General features: G+C 51.2%; 1 protein-coding gene and 1 long non-coding RNA gene across 3 annotated transcripts; one reads left to right on the forward strand and one right to left on the reverse strand.

The window, feature by feature from the left end:
- Nucleotides 1-7730: 7730 nt before the first annotated feature.
- Nucleotides 7731-10159, reverse strand: LOC309841800. 2 transcript variants are annotated; one of them, XR_014299316.1, is made up of 5 exons: nt 10074-10159; nt 9679-9781; nt 9358-9402; nt 8782-9150; nt 7731-8347 (listed from the first exon to the last, which is right to left on the reverse strand). It is a non-coding gene; the product is annotated as an uncharacterized lncRNA (long non-coding RNA). The 2 variants fall into 2 exon arrangements; XR_014299317.1 differs by having other exon boundaries at nt 9358-9781.
- A 486-nt stretch (nt 10160-10645) lies between these two features.
- FOXD3 (forkhead box D3) lies at nt 10646-12813 on the forward strand. The gene has a single exon (XM_082686075.1). It carries the CDS (start codon nt 10774-10776, stop codon nt 12217-12219), a length of 1446 nt encoding a protein of 481 aa, XP_082542201.1. The 5' UTR covers nt 10646-10773; the 3' UTR covers nt 12220-12813.
- Nucleotides 12814-13845: the final 1032 nt, after the last annotated feature.

A 13845-nucleotide genomic window follows, 5' to 3' on the forward strand; every position in this document is an offset into this window, starting at 1 on the left:
GAAGGCAGAGGCATTAACCCACTGAGCCACCCAGGCACCCCCTATTTACTTTTAAAAATGTAGTTATTAAACATTTAAAAGTACATGCATGGCTCACATTTATAGCTCACACTATATACCCATTAGACAGCACCACTCTAAACTCTTACCTTCTACTAATTATCTCTACTCAGACATTCCACCAGCACCTCCAACTCAGTATGTAGAAAACTAAACTCATCTTCTCCTGTCTGTCATTTTCCACACTGGTGACAGAGTGATATTGCTAAAACACATATCCAATCATATCACTTCCCTGCTCAAAATTCTACAGTAGTCACTTTTAAGATAAAGTTAATAATAATCTAAGCTTCTCAACCTCTACCTTCAAGGGCTTACAATGACTGCCTCTCTTACTCCTACAACTAAACTGAAAATTCCTAGAAGGCTGGGAATATGCCTTTCAAATAGAAAACAGAAAAAGACAAGACACAACTTAGTTAAAAAGAAAGAAAAAAAGAAAGAAAGAGAGAAAAAGAAAATTTAAGTATTTATTAAAGTTGTTCTAAGTGTTTTGGGTATATTTAATCCTTACAAACAACCACATAAGGAAGGTATTATTATCCTCATTTTACAGATGAGGAAATAAGGCACAAAAGTCCAAGGAATTTGCTCAAAGTCACACAACTGGTATATAATGGAGTTCATGGTGTGTCCTGAGAATAGTATACAATCTCATGGAGCTGGAGCATGGAGTACAAATGAAACTAGAAGGTAAGGTGGAGACAGATCATGGAATGCCTAAAATACTTCCCTAAAGAGTTGGATTTTGGGGGCGCCTTGGTGGTTCGGTGGGTAAAGCCTCTGCCTTCGGCTCAGGTCATGATCTCAGTGTTCTGGGATCGAGCCCTGCATCAGTCTCTCTGCTCAGCAGGAAGCTTGCTTCCTCCTCTCTCTCTGCCTGCCTCTCTGCCTACTTGTAATCTCTGTCAAATAAATAAATAAAATCTTTAAAAAAAAAAAAAAAAGAGTTGGATTTTCTTCAATAAACAATGAGGGTTTTGGGGTGCCTGGATGGCTAAGTTGGTTGGGCCACTGCCTTCAGCTCAGGTTATGATCCTGGAGTCCCAGGATCGAGTCCCGTATCAGGTTCCCTGCACAGCGGGGAATCTGCTTCTCCTTCTGACCTCTCCCCTTTCATGCTCTCTCTCTCTCTCTCTCTCTCTCTCGCAAATAAAAAAAGAAAAATGAAGACCAAAACAAAACAAACAATGAGGCTTTTGATCAGAAAGTCACCGTCATGTTCTAACTGATATTTAAGGAGATATCAGGTAGTCATATGGATAACTGAGGAGCAAGAGACTAGCTAATGCTCCTGCATGTGTATTCTTCCAACATTTCCCCTAGATACCCAAATTTCATATTTAGAAGTTTCCATGAACTCCTTCTCCTTTATTAATCAGACACTTAGTCCTACCAATTTTAGCTCCTAATTCCGTCTCCAATTCATACCCCCTCTCCAGTCCCACTGCCAATTATTTGAGCCACATCTTCTTCACTTTTGAGATAACTGAAATAGCCTGTTTACTACCTCTAGTTTTACTTCATCTAGTATATCCTGAAAGACTGTTCCAAGATTTTAATCTGATCATGCCAACCATAAACTTGAAACCCATCAGTGACTCCTTATCACCTTCAGGCTCTTTCGCACAATATTCAGGAATCTTCATGATTTCATCCTTCTCTAGCTCTCTAGGATCAACTCCGGCCACTCCCCCACCTCTTTTTTCAGTCATATTGAACTATACGCTTCTCCTTATGTCTTCTCTGCATCTTTGCTCATACTGTGTTATCTATCTAGAACTCTTCCTCTTTTTATCCACCCAACAGCAGTTACCATTATTCAAGAGAGCTCAAGCATTATTTTCGTTGGGAAACCTTCCTACACACCCTTGTCTTTTCCAGGCAGAGTTAGGTATGTCTACTCTGCACTCCTGTAACATTCTATAAGTATGTATAATCCATCACACTATGTATGGATTTTCTTGAATAAGTCACCCATCAGAATAGGGCTGTGCCTTACTGATTCCTTCATTTAGCCAATATATATTGAGCATGATTCCCCCCTCCCCATCTTCACCACCACCCCCCAACCTTCACATACTCCCCACCCAAGGAATGTTCATCTGGAGGCCAGGGTTACAACAGTGAACAGAACAGATGAAAATTCCTGAACTTGTAGAGTTAACATAGGAAAAGTGGAGCCTACCCATTTACCCCTGTAGTTCCAGTGTCCAGCCCTTGATGAGCTAATATAATAAGTTTAGAAAAGTAGTAGATGGGCCTATCAGCCAGTCTTTTTGATAGTCCCTCTCTGTCAGACTCTCCCATTGGATCTTTTCCTTTTATCTATGTTTCCTTATAAATTTCTCTTATGTGTTAGTCAAAGCACATCCATGTAATCTAAAATGGGTCTACTGGACCTAGACCAAATTTCTTTCTTTCTTTCTTTTTTTAAGATTTTATGTATTTATTTCTCAGAGAAAGAGAAAACACAAGTAGGGGGAGCAGCAGGCAGAGGGAGAAGCAGGCTCCTCCCTGAGCAATGAGCCCAAAGCAGGACTCAATCTTAGGACCTTGGGATCCTAACCTGAGCCAAAGCCAGACAGTTAACCAAGTGAGCTACCCAGGTGTCCCATAGACCAAATTTCTAAGCAAAGTTATATTTTAACTCTATACCTTCCTCCTTCTTCCTGTTTCCCTGTCACACTCTAGTCCCCCTTTCCCTTGAGACCAAGTACCTTTTGTCCACGTACACTACCAAGTACTCACGATCTAGAAGTACAATGAAGCATCTTAGTTTGTTTTCCCAAAGTGTCCCAGGTTCTACTTACTCCTCTCTAATTGTCCCCAGTGTCCCTGACATTAGAGGTAGCTGGTCAGTAATATCATCTGTCTTGGAAAGCTTCATTCACATTTTCTCATTTCCCACCCACTGAGCTTCTTAAGTATTCTGTCTACCTCTATCATAGTCCTTATCACCCTGGAACACTGAATTTAATTCTTTTCTTCCCTATATTTTTCAGTCTATAATTCTTCAATATAGCATCAACAAATGAGTAAATGAATATATGTATATTTTTTCATACAACGCTGGGATTAGGAGCACCCACTCCTAAGCAGTTGAAAATTTGGGTATAACTTCTGACATGCCTTACCAATAACATAAACAGCCAATTAACACATATATTGTATATGTATTATACACTGTAGTTTTACAATAAAGTAGGCTAGAAAAAAGAAAATGTTATTAAGAAAATCATAAGGAAGGGGTGGTACCTGTGTGGCTCAGTCAGTTAAAGTCTATCTTCAGCATAAGCTTCAGTAGTGATCCCAGGATCCTGGGATGGAGCCCCCTGTCCTCTGCTCAGCAGTGAGTTTGCTTCTCCCACTCCCTCTGCCCCACCTGCCCTACTCATGCTCTTTCTTGCAGTCCCTCTCTCAAACAAATAAATAAAATAGAAAATCATAAGGAAAATACACTTTAGTACTGTACTCTATGGAAAGAAACCCTGCCTACCAGTGAACCTGTGCAACTCAAACCGTATTGTTCAAGGGTGAACTGTGTATTTTCTCCCCGAGTTCAGCTGTGTGACTTCCATCCTTCTACACATTGTAGGGAGATCTACAAAAAGGGCGTACCAAAAATGTCTACTTTGGGCCAAAGGTTAAGAAGGTTCTTTCTTTAAAAGTGTTAGGAGAATTTAAATTTTAACAGTGTGTTTCCTATCCCAGATGAATGTGTATCTTTAAGCATGTATGTGGCTTTTGCACTGTTTGTAAATTCAGCTGGACCTGAGTGAGTAAAGTATGTATTAGAATGGTGCTTACATTATCTAAGTGGGTCCTTTCCCCGGGAAGTAACTGAATCAATGGCATGGTATTCCTGAGACTTGGTCAAGGAAAAAACAGGGCCCCTGAGCCAACATACTACTGAAATTTAAGTATCCTGTTGAGTGTGTGTGTTTGGGAGTAGGGAGAAGAGAGGATCTCTGCATGAATTAAAACAAAACCAAAACCAAAAACCCATAAATTTTCTGTCTTCCAGGTTTCCTGGATACTCTGGGCCGTGCATAAGAAGGAAGTGGACCCGATACTCCCCGCAGAGAATCCTTCCCTAGGGACAGGCAAATTCGCCATACTCCCCTCCCCCACACGACTGCACCCCTACTGATGTGCATGCTGGCGCGGTAGCGACTGCTCCTAGAACCAGCCCTCTCAGCCTCTCCTCTTCTAGCCAAACTCCAGAGATGTCGAAGATTCTTAAGCAGGGGTTTTCCAATTTGCCCCTGAGGCAAGGCGGGCGGGCCCAGGCTGCGATGTAGAGAATTCGATGTCCGAGCGACCTCCTCGGAGGAGTGGATCGAGTTAAATATAACCGCGCGAATGGAATGGCGCTAAAAATAAGGCAACAGCTGGCGCGTCCACAGCCCTGTGCCGGGAAGGGCGGGGGCCCGAGTGGTCCTGCGCCTGAAGGCCGCTCCCGAACTAGGGACGGGAGGCAGCGTCCGCAGGCCTGGGCCGGAGGGCCAGCGACGTGGACGCAAGCTGCTTTGGGCCCGAGACGTCTCCACCTGCGAGCGTCCCAGGCTCTGGACTCAGGGCCGCTCGGTGGCCTGAAGAAAAACTTTGCTGAGGAATCAGAACCCCGGCGAACTTGCCTGGACGTGACAAGCCGGAAAGGCTGGCGCGGAGCTCATGCCCGCCCCGCCGCCAGAGGGAGCTGAGTGCGAGAGGAGGAAGCCGGACCCTTGAGGGCGAGGCGTCGCCCGAGATGGAGGCTCAGGGGTACCTGTGGTGGGCGGCCCCGCGCGCGCAGACACAGCACGCCCACGGCGAGCCGCGCTCGGCCTTTGCGCTCCGCGCTTTCCCACAAGCCCCTTCCGGTGCGCGCCCCTCGGCCCTGCGCGCCAGCGCGCGGGAGCGCCCCAACCATCAAGGCAGCAATTGAAACATTTCCAAAACGGGCTATTTATTTGCTCCCAATAAATCGATCGTCAGTGATTAAGAAATCGATGTGGCATGGGTGGGCGAGTCGCCAGCGGGGAGAGAAAGGTGCTACCGCCCTGCGCCCGCGGGGAGGCCGCGGGCGGGCGCGGGCCTGGGAGAGGCGTGTCCCGCCCGGACCACACCCGAGGGCTAGTCACCTGCGCACGCGGGCAGCGGCAGGCCGCGTTCCCTCGGGCGGCGAGGGGCGCGCGCGCCCGCCGCCTGCTTTCCTCGGCCCCTGTTGCCTTTTAGTCTGGCGTGCCGGGCGGGCAGTGGCCGCCAGCGGCCGCAGAGCTGCTCCGAGGCTTTTGTTGCTCCTCCGCGGGCTGAATGGGGGTTTTGTAAAGTGGGACAGATAAAAATGAGCAGCATCATATTGTTTGACAGAGTGATCCCATATGATGAAGTATCGGCTCCGAAGGGGGTGAAAATGGTGAATTCCTAAAAACCCAGCCCTCGGCTCCTCCGCAAGCTGCCCGTAGCCTGGAGGGACCCAGCCATCAGCCGGGCCCCGCCGCATCCTTCCAAACCGTGTCGGAAAGACTGGAGCTTTCAATGCCAAGTCATTTTTAAGCCCCGATCCTGCCCAGGACCTTTCTCCTCGTGGATGAAAAGAACAATTTTCGAGAGAAAGGCTCGTTTTGATTAAATCTGACATGCTGCTGATAACTCCATGCTAATGTGAAATAATTAACATAATAGCCATAATTAAAAGCACGCTAACAATGCCATAAATTTATCACACAATTTTACTAGCTTTCTGCCCCTAACTGCTCTCTCATCGTTAATTAAACGTGTTGCCTTTTACAGAATGGATGTTTATACATTTCCAATATAAATAAATTCGAACCCATCCTCTCTCTCTCTCCCTCTCTCTCCTTCTCTTCCTTTCCCTTTGATTTTTCGCCATTTATAGGCACTTCTTGGCATGGACCCTCAGTGGCGGACACCTTGAAAGTAAATGAAGTTTTAAGATGAAAATCCAAACAAGAACGTTAAATTGCCCCCCCCCTTTTTTTTCACCCCGAAAAGATCTGGAGACACAAGATTGGTGGAAAGTGCGTTTAAAATCCCACCCACTTGGAAATAGAAATAATCTGGGTGGGTTGGGGATCTGGGTATCATCTCGGCCCATCCCGCCTTCCTCGGTGGTGGCCATCCAGGTATAGGCTGGTAATAGTTTAATAAATCTATGAAGATTGTCGAGAAGAAACCGACTTTGGTCCTTGGAAGGAGTGGGGGGGGGGGGGGAAGGAGGGGTATTTTCCAAATGAGCTCTACCTACGTTTCGGTCCCTCTGCAGTAGAGCGACGGAGGCTGCTCTCGGTGGGGGATGCTCCTCTCACTGCGCAGAACCTGGCCCCATCTCCCCGGATTATAAGAAAAGTGCACCCGCACACGGGCATGAAGATTCCGTCTCACTTTCGGGCCAACGATTTATCCAAGCCATTGGCATATACTCTGACTTAAAGGAGTAGGAAGAAGGCACTTGGGTTCGCTTAGACCTGGCGAGGGGTAGGTGGGCCATTCCTGCCTCCCACACACTCTGACCGTGCCCCTCCTCCCGTGTTGACCACTTAAGAACCCAAATTGAATTGTAATTAACTTCCTCTTCTCCGCCATAAATTGTTCCATTCAACTCCCCCCCCACCCCCAACTCACCTCCCCAGAACACACTAAACCGCCCCTCCCCCAAGACGTCTCAATTTCCATGTTATCGATCCGGACTCTACTTTTCTTGTTTCTTGTTGCTGGAAACTCGGTCGCCTCTACCACCAACAACAACAACAACCGCCCTCGACAGCTCCCGTCCGGGTGGCTGCCCCACCTGGGTACCACAGACTCTGCGGGCCCCAGGAGAAAGAGAGGGATGCTTATTCCCTTCTCCTTTGGCTGAAACGTTTCAAACCTTTGAATGAGTGAGACAGCTGGGTGCCATCTTCTTTAAATCCCTCCAGTTAAGTTTGCTTTTTGTGACCCAAGTAGTTACTCTCACTCATATAATTTTGTGTGTGTACTCCTCCTTCTTTCCATCTCCTCCAGTAACCCTCTGCAACCCAGAATATCCACATTTCTCCCTCCCCCCAATATTTCCATTCCCTCTATCACATTTTTCTTCCCCTCACTAATGTCTCTTTCTGTAGCTGTGTCGCTTCTTCAGTCTCGCTCTGTCCTGAAGTTTGGCAGTATCTGACGATTTGTGGGCTCTTAGCAGCAAACTGCAATTACGCGGCAAACAGGATTTACTTAGCCCCAAATCTAGTCAGCGTAGGGCAGGTCCCTGCACCGCTATGGGCTCTGGCCCTTCCGCCCGGGCGGCGTCCTGCAGCGGGAACTGCGGGAACCTTCCGGCCTCCCACCTGGGCTGCCGCTTTGCCTCCTTCCGGTCCCGGGAGGTTGCTCTGGTGGTACTGTCCGCCCGGAAGGGGGAGAACGGTGGCGGGTTTCCCAGTCGAGAGTGATCGCGGGAAAATCCGCTGCCTCGGCTGGAAATCGATATTAAGCGGTTGGGCCGGCGCGGGCGATGGACGTCGCGGCCGCAGCCAGTAGGTCCTGAAACGTCTCATCATTGAGCTAATCGAGTCGAAAAGTTTCTGTAAGGGCCAGGCCCGGCATCAGATGGTAACACTGATTGAACAAGAGATTAGCACAATAGATCTCTAACCGAGGGGAAGCGTTGCTTTTCACGCTACGCGCCGTAATTAATGGTATGAATCAATTAATTTGACTTTTATTGTGTCGAATGAAAAAAGCGCAACAAATGGAACTGGCGGCTGGGAGTTGTTCATCCCCCACCCCTTCCCCCAGGGAGGTTCCAATGAGACACCAGGGAATGGACGGATCAGGCCAGGTCTCGGCCGAGAGAGGGCGAGGCAGCGACCGGCAGCACCGAGGGAGTCCTGAGACGCAGCTCCGGAGGGCAGCAGAATCGAAATTAGGCTCATTTGGAGGCTACTTTCAGAAGACTACTGAGAGCAGCCCCCGAAGCCGCTACACTCCCGCGCACGCACACGTGCGCACACACACGCACGCACACACACATACACGGCACGCGGCCATGCGGGTCCAGCCTTTTGGGCTGCGATAGGGCTCGCGGCCCGCGCCTCTCACTGCAGCTGGACCACAAGAAACTGCTCAAAAGTAATTTCTGAATTTTAAATTCCGGGTTCGTTTTTGTCCTTCCGACCTTCCTTTTGTAATTGCTGGGTTGCTCGGAGAGTTGCAGCCTCGACCTCTGCAGCCGGGTGCAGTGGTGGGCTGCCAGCTCGCGCCGCTCGCGTCCGAGGGCCGTCTAGATGGCATTGCAAACGGTTCGGACCTGCGGGGCCACAAAAAAGTGCAACTGCGGAAATCAACTCAGAGATGCATTTTAGGGTCGGTACAACGGGGAATGATTTTGATACAAAAAAAAAAAAAAAAACGGTGGAGTTTCGCTGCTGTCTCAGGATGGAGTAACTGCCACCGCCCCCCCCCCCCAACCCCGGCACAAACCAGAACTGTCTGCGAAACGCAGATCCAATGGACTAGTATTATATCCAGAATATTATCTAATGGAGATGAAAGTCAATCTGTGTGTCTCGCTGCCTGTAATGAAGTAAGTTTACGATTTTTTTCCCCCTTGGCCAAGGATTGAGGGAATTGTAGGTGAGAGACACACAGCCTGAGGGAATCAGAAGCACCACTGTCCACCAAGAATTAAATCGGATTCTTCGCGCCTTCTGTAAATATTTCACCAACTATTTCCTCTCTCACCTCTCAGCCTTCTCCTCCCAGGACTCAACGGACCGGCAGAGCTTGGGTTCAAGGAGCCCGGCCACACACGGCAGGCGCTTGCAGCTAGCTTTCAGGCGGCCTAAAACTTGAGAGGTGGCCCATCGCAGACTCACCCGGTGAGGAGCACTATTCCGAGGTGCGAGGCCCGAGCGCACGGGTAGTGCCACGCACCCGTGGTCGGTTTGCGATCCCCCATCCCCAATTCCAGTTAAATCCCGACAGCCTTTCCTACCACCAATGGTTTTCCTTGCCAAGGATACTCGGTGCGTACTAGCCGCATCCTCGCCTCCTCCACCCGCTCTGCTACTGGTCTGCGCGGAAGTTAAATCTTGGAGGATTTACCTAAGCCTTAAGAGGAGAGAATCCACGTTAGTTAGCAGCAACTGAGAGCCTAGCCCTCCAGCAGACCCGAGGCCTCCCCTCGCTCCCAAGAGGATGGGCCCCACGGCCAGGTAAGTCACATCGCGAGCTCCCGGCGTCATTCTGCCGTCCCAGCCCGAGCGCAGCGTCTAACATAGAGGCCCGGAAGCCTCCACTCCGCTCCACTCGACTTACCCAGGCCGCTGAGTCCCGGCTCCTTCCCCAGCGCCTCATTTCCGACTTTTTCACATGTTAAGTCGTTTAACAACTCCCAGCAGCTAGTTACAGCCTCTTTATTTATAGGTTCGCTGTTATTTTACGTCGTTTTCATTTCTCTCGGCAACTATTCTAATAGATTAATCAATAACTATTTTCTGACCTTCGGGAACCCCAGCTGATGCTGTTGTGGCCGCGCGGGGTGCGGGGGGAGGGTGTAATATATATATAAAACACGCCCACGTCGAGCGGGGAAAGCAAAGGCAGGACGGGTGGTTTGGCTTTGGGGGGAAAGGATACTTTTCCCCTCAGTAGGTGTCTCCTCCAAAGGAGCAGTGAGGCCGGAGGGGGTTTGAAGTCTAATTAGCAAAACGGAGCCGGGTACGCAGCCCTTACCCAAGAGCTGAAAAGAAATCAAAAAAAAAAAAAAAAAAAAAAAAAAAAGAACAGAGACTACTAAGTTTTTCTTTAAAAAAGGCTGGGGGGGGGGTGGGAATCTCGTTCTAAGTTGCCCAGTCCCAGCCTAAAGAGTGTTGGCAAAAGGGAGAAGGGGGAAGGGAGAGGGAGCAGGGAGGGCAGAACAGCGAGAGCTGCCGGGTCCCGCGGACGCTCCCAGGCCCACGCCCTCACTCGCTCACACCCACCCTCCAGCACTCACACCCATAGGCTCCCTCGACCCCGCGCTGGGCTCCAACCTAGACTGGGGTCCCGGGGCGGGCCAGGACGCCCTCGGAGCCCGCGGGATGCTGGCGCACCGTACGGCGCAGAGTGGCGCGTCCCTCGTCCCTTTGTTGACAATTCCCTGAACCAACTTGAGTTTGGCCGGCTCCGCGGCGGCCCTGACGTCACGCGCGGTCACGTGGCCCCGCCTCCCGCTGGATCTTTAAGTAGAAAGTAATCTATCAGGCCAGTCCTTAAAACGGGACTTTCGACTACGGGGGCTTGGCGTCCCTGACACCCCCCTCCCCCCGTTGCCTCTTCCCGCGCCCTCCGGAGCTGCTCGGCGCCCGGCGTCCCGCGCCCGTCTGCACAGCTCTTGCTCTCCACGCCCGGGCCAGAGGCCGAGGACCGCGGACGAAGTGAGGGGGCGCGGCGTGGAGAAGCAGTCGTGGCCCGGAGCGGCATCGAGCGCCTAGTACCGAGCGCCAGGGACAGCAGGAGTTTGAGGAGCGCGGCTGCGGGGGGCAGACGGCAGTGCCCGCGCCGCGCGATGCCGGGCTGCCGAGTGTGAGCCAAGCCGGGAGGGCCCCGAACCATCTACGCCCCCCTCCCCTTTCCCAGACTCCCATCTTTCGGGAGCACTCAAACCCCCTTCCCCGGAGCTCGGCGGTAGTCCCTGACGACTCTCGTCGTCCGCCGATCCTTCCCCGCCGCCGCCACCAACCCCGAGGAGGGATGACCCTCTCCGGCGGCGGCAGCGCCAGCGACATGTCCGGCCAGACGGTGCTGACGGCCGAGGACGTGGACATCGATGTGGTGGGCGAGGGCGACGACGGGCTGGAGGAGAAGGACAGCGACGCGGGCTGCGAGAGCCCCGTGGGGCCGCCGGAGCTGCGCCTGGACGAGGCGGACGAGGTGACGCCCGCGGCACCCCACCATGGGCAGCCTCAGCCGCCGCACCAACAGCCTCTGGCATTGCCCAAAGAGGCGACTGGAGCCGGGGCAGGGCCAGGGGGCGAGGCGGGCGCTTCCGAACCTGACGGCTGCAAGGGCGGCGTTGGTGGCGAGGAGGGCGGCGGGAGCGGCGGCGGGCCGGGCGCCGGCAGCGGTGCAACGGGAGGCCTGGCCCCCAGTAAGCCCAAGAACAGCCTGGTGAAGCCTCCTTACTCGTACATCGCGCTCATCACCATGGCTATCCTGCAGAGTCCGCAGAAGAAGCTGACCCTGAGCGGCATCTGCGAGTTCATTAGCAACCGCTTTCCCTACTACCGGGAGAAGTTCCCCGCCTGGCAGAACAGTATCCGCCACAACCTCTCGCTCAACGACTGCTTCGTCAAGATTCCCCGCGAGCCGGGCAACCCGGGCAAGGGCAACTACTGGACCCTGGACCCGCAGTCCGAGGACATGTTCGACAACGGCAGCTTCCTGCGGCGCCGGAAACGCTTCAAGCGCCACCAGCAGGAGCACCTGCGCGAGCAGACGGCGCTCATGATGCAGAGCTTCGGCGCTTACAGCCTAGCGGCGGCGGCAGGCGCCGCGGGGCCCTACGGCCGCCCCTACGGCCTGCACCCCGCGGCCGCGGCTGGCGCCTACTCTCACCCGGCTGCCGCGGCCGCCGCGGCGGCGGCGGCGGCGCTCCAGTACCCCTACGCGTTGCCGCCGGTGGCACCCGTGTTGCCGCCCGCGGTGCCTCTGCTGCCCTCGGGCGAGCTGGGCCGCAAAGCGGCCGCCTTCGGCTCACAGCTCGGCCCGGGCCTGCAGCTGCAGCTCAACAGCCTGGGCGCCGCCGCGGCCGCCGCGGGCACGGCGGGCGCTGCGGGCACCACGGCGTCGCTGATCAAGTCCGAGCCGAGCGCGCGGCCGTCGTTCAGCATCGAAAACATCATCGGCGGGGGCCCCGCGGCGCCCGGGGGCTCGGCAGCGGGCGCTGGGGGCACAGGGGTAACTGGGGGCACCGGGGGCGGTGGGGGCGGCAGCGCGGCACAGTCCTTTCTACGGCCGCCGGGCACCGTGCAGTCCGCGGCGCTCATGGCCACGCATCAGCCGCTGTCGCTGAGCCGGACGACGGCCACCATTGCGCCCATCCTGAGCGTGCCGCTCTCTGGACAGTTCCTGCAGCCTGCAGCCTCGGCCGCCGCTGCTGCCGCCGCTGCAGCGCAAGCAAAGTGGCCCGCTCAATAGGGACGCGCCGGTGGCCGGGACCGAGGGCCGGGTGGCGGCTGCACTTCTAGTTTGCGCGCTCCGCCCCGGGCCCGGCCCCCCTGCCCAATCCCGGACTCTGCTTCTCCTCCATTTCCGCCCCCCCCCGACCCCTCAACACCGACCTTCGGCGGCCTCCACCCCCTCGCGCACACCTAGGCTGGCGGAGCAAACTCTCACCGCACGCCCGCCGGGAATAGCTTGCGGTACAGGTAAAACCGAAAACCGAATTTTCCAAAAATGTACCCCGACGGCTCCTGCTCTCAGTACCGTAGGAATGGGAGGGAAATCTTTGTACATATTTGTATAAAAATTATTGACTTTCCTTTTGGGGTTCTTATTTTTTTAAGAAAAAACAAATTCAGTAGATTTAGAGCTCTGAACTTTCATTTTTTTTGAAGGTTCACTCTCCGCAGTTTTATGTGAGAAAAAAATGTATAGAGACGTTGGGAGATTTTAAATATAAAAATTTTCAAAAGGCAAAAAGTGTCATTCTATTATAAAAGTCTGTTTATATATGAATGAATATATATGGTATTCTAAATGTTATTCCATCGTGTTGTACACAACTTTGTAAATAAATTTTTAAAATGTTCACCCTAGTGTTTTATTTAGATGTCTGAGGTAAACAATATTTTAAAATTGTATTTGTATTTTATCTTTACCAGAAATTCAAGGAGTTTCAAATAATGACCCTTTTAAACTTAGCTATGCATGATTGCAATGTAAGAAAAATTTAACTGAAGAAAGGAAAGAATATGCCTAATTTAAATCGTATTAATATTTTTCTTTTAGTTTTCAAACAAAATTGGGATGTGGGTGATGATGATCTCATTCATACCAATCCATTAAGTCTGACCAGATATTTCTATAGATAAAATAAGCTGCCATTTCAAAAACAAAAACAAAAACAACTTAAGTCTAAACAACCACACAATCTTTAAATATATTTTTTTAAAATACCAGACTTTTGTCTTCCATAATGAGAGTTCTTGGTCATTTCAATTATCCTTTCAAAAGAATGTAAATTACAAACATCCTCCATTTTAGCACTTAAATCTTACATTTAAAAATTTTTTTCATTCCTTAAGTGGAAATGGTAAATAAACACAGTTAATTTTTAAATGTATGTTATGGCAGTTTTATTTTTGTAGTGAAATTGTATTATCTATATTAATCTGATCAATAAGACCTAATTCTTATTCTTTCAGAATATTTTCAAGTAAGATATTTCTTTTCTTATGGCAATAATAAATCCACAACATAATTTTGATTCCTGAAGGATTCCTACCAATGCCTCCTCTCTCCTCAACCCACAGTGTTTTGGAAGGCCAAGGAATAGGGGCCTTAACACCCTTTTAAAAACAGGTGCACATCACCCCTCCCCTTTACCTTTATTCCCCTCTTTTCAAATCTTTGAAAAGCAAACCACAGTCTAGATTAGTGGGAAAAGAGATCATAGGGCAGGAATGGGGAGATGTCCCCGTAGATTATTTTTAATGTGCATTTCAGCTGTTGCAACCTTTAAAGTATTAAGGTAGAAATAAAACGTCTAGACGCGGAAGGTCGTTTCCCATTCACCACCAACATATCCTCAAACGGCATCAA

The sequence above is a fragment of the Mustela nivalis genome (genome assembly GCF_964662115.1).
Source record: "Mustela nivalis genome assembly, chromosome: 10".
NCBI classification, from domain to species: Eukaryota; Metazoa; Chordata; class Mammalia; order Carnivora; family Mustelidae; genus Mustela; species Mustela nivalis.

Coding starts and splice junctions, on each gene's coding strand:
- FOXD3 (XM_082686075.1), top strand. CDS start 10,774: ATGACCCTCTCCGGCGGCGGCAGCGCCAGCGACATGTCCGGCCAGACG.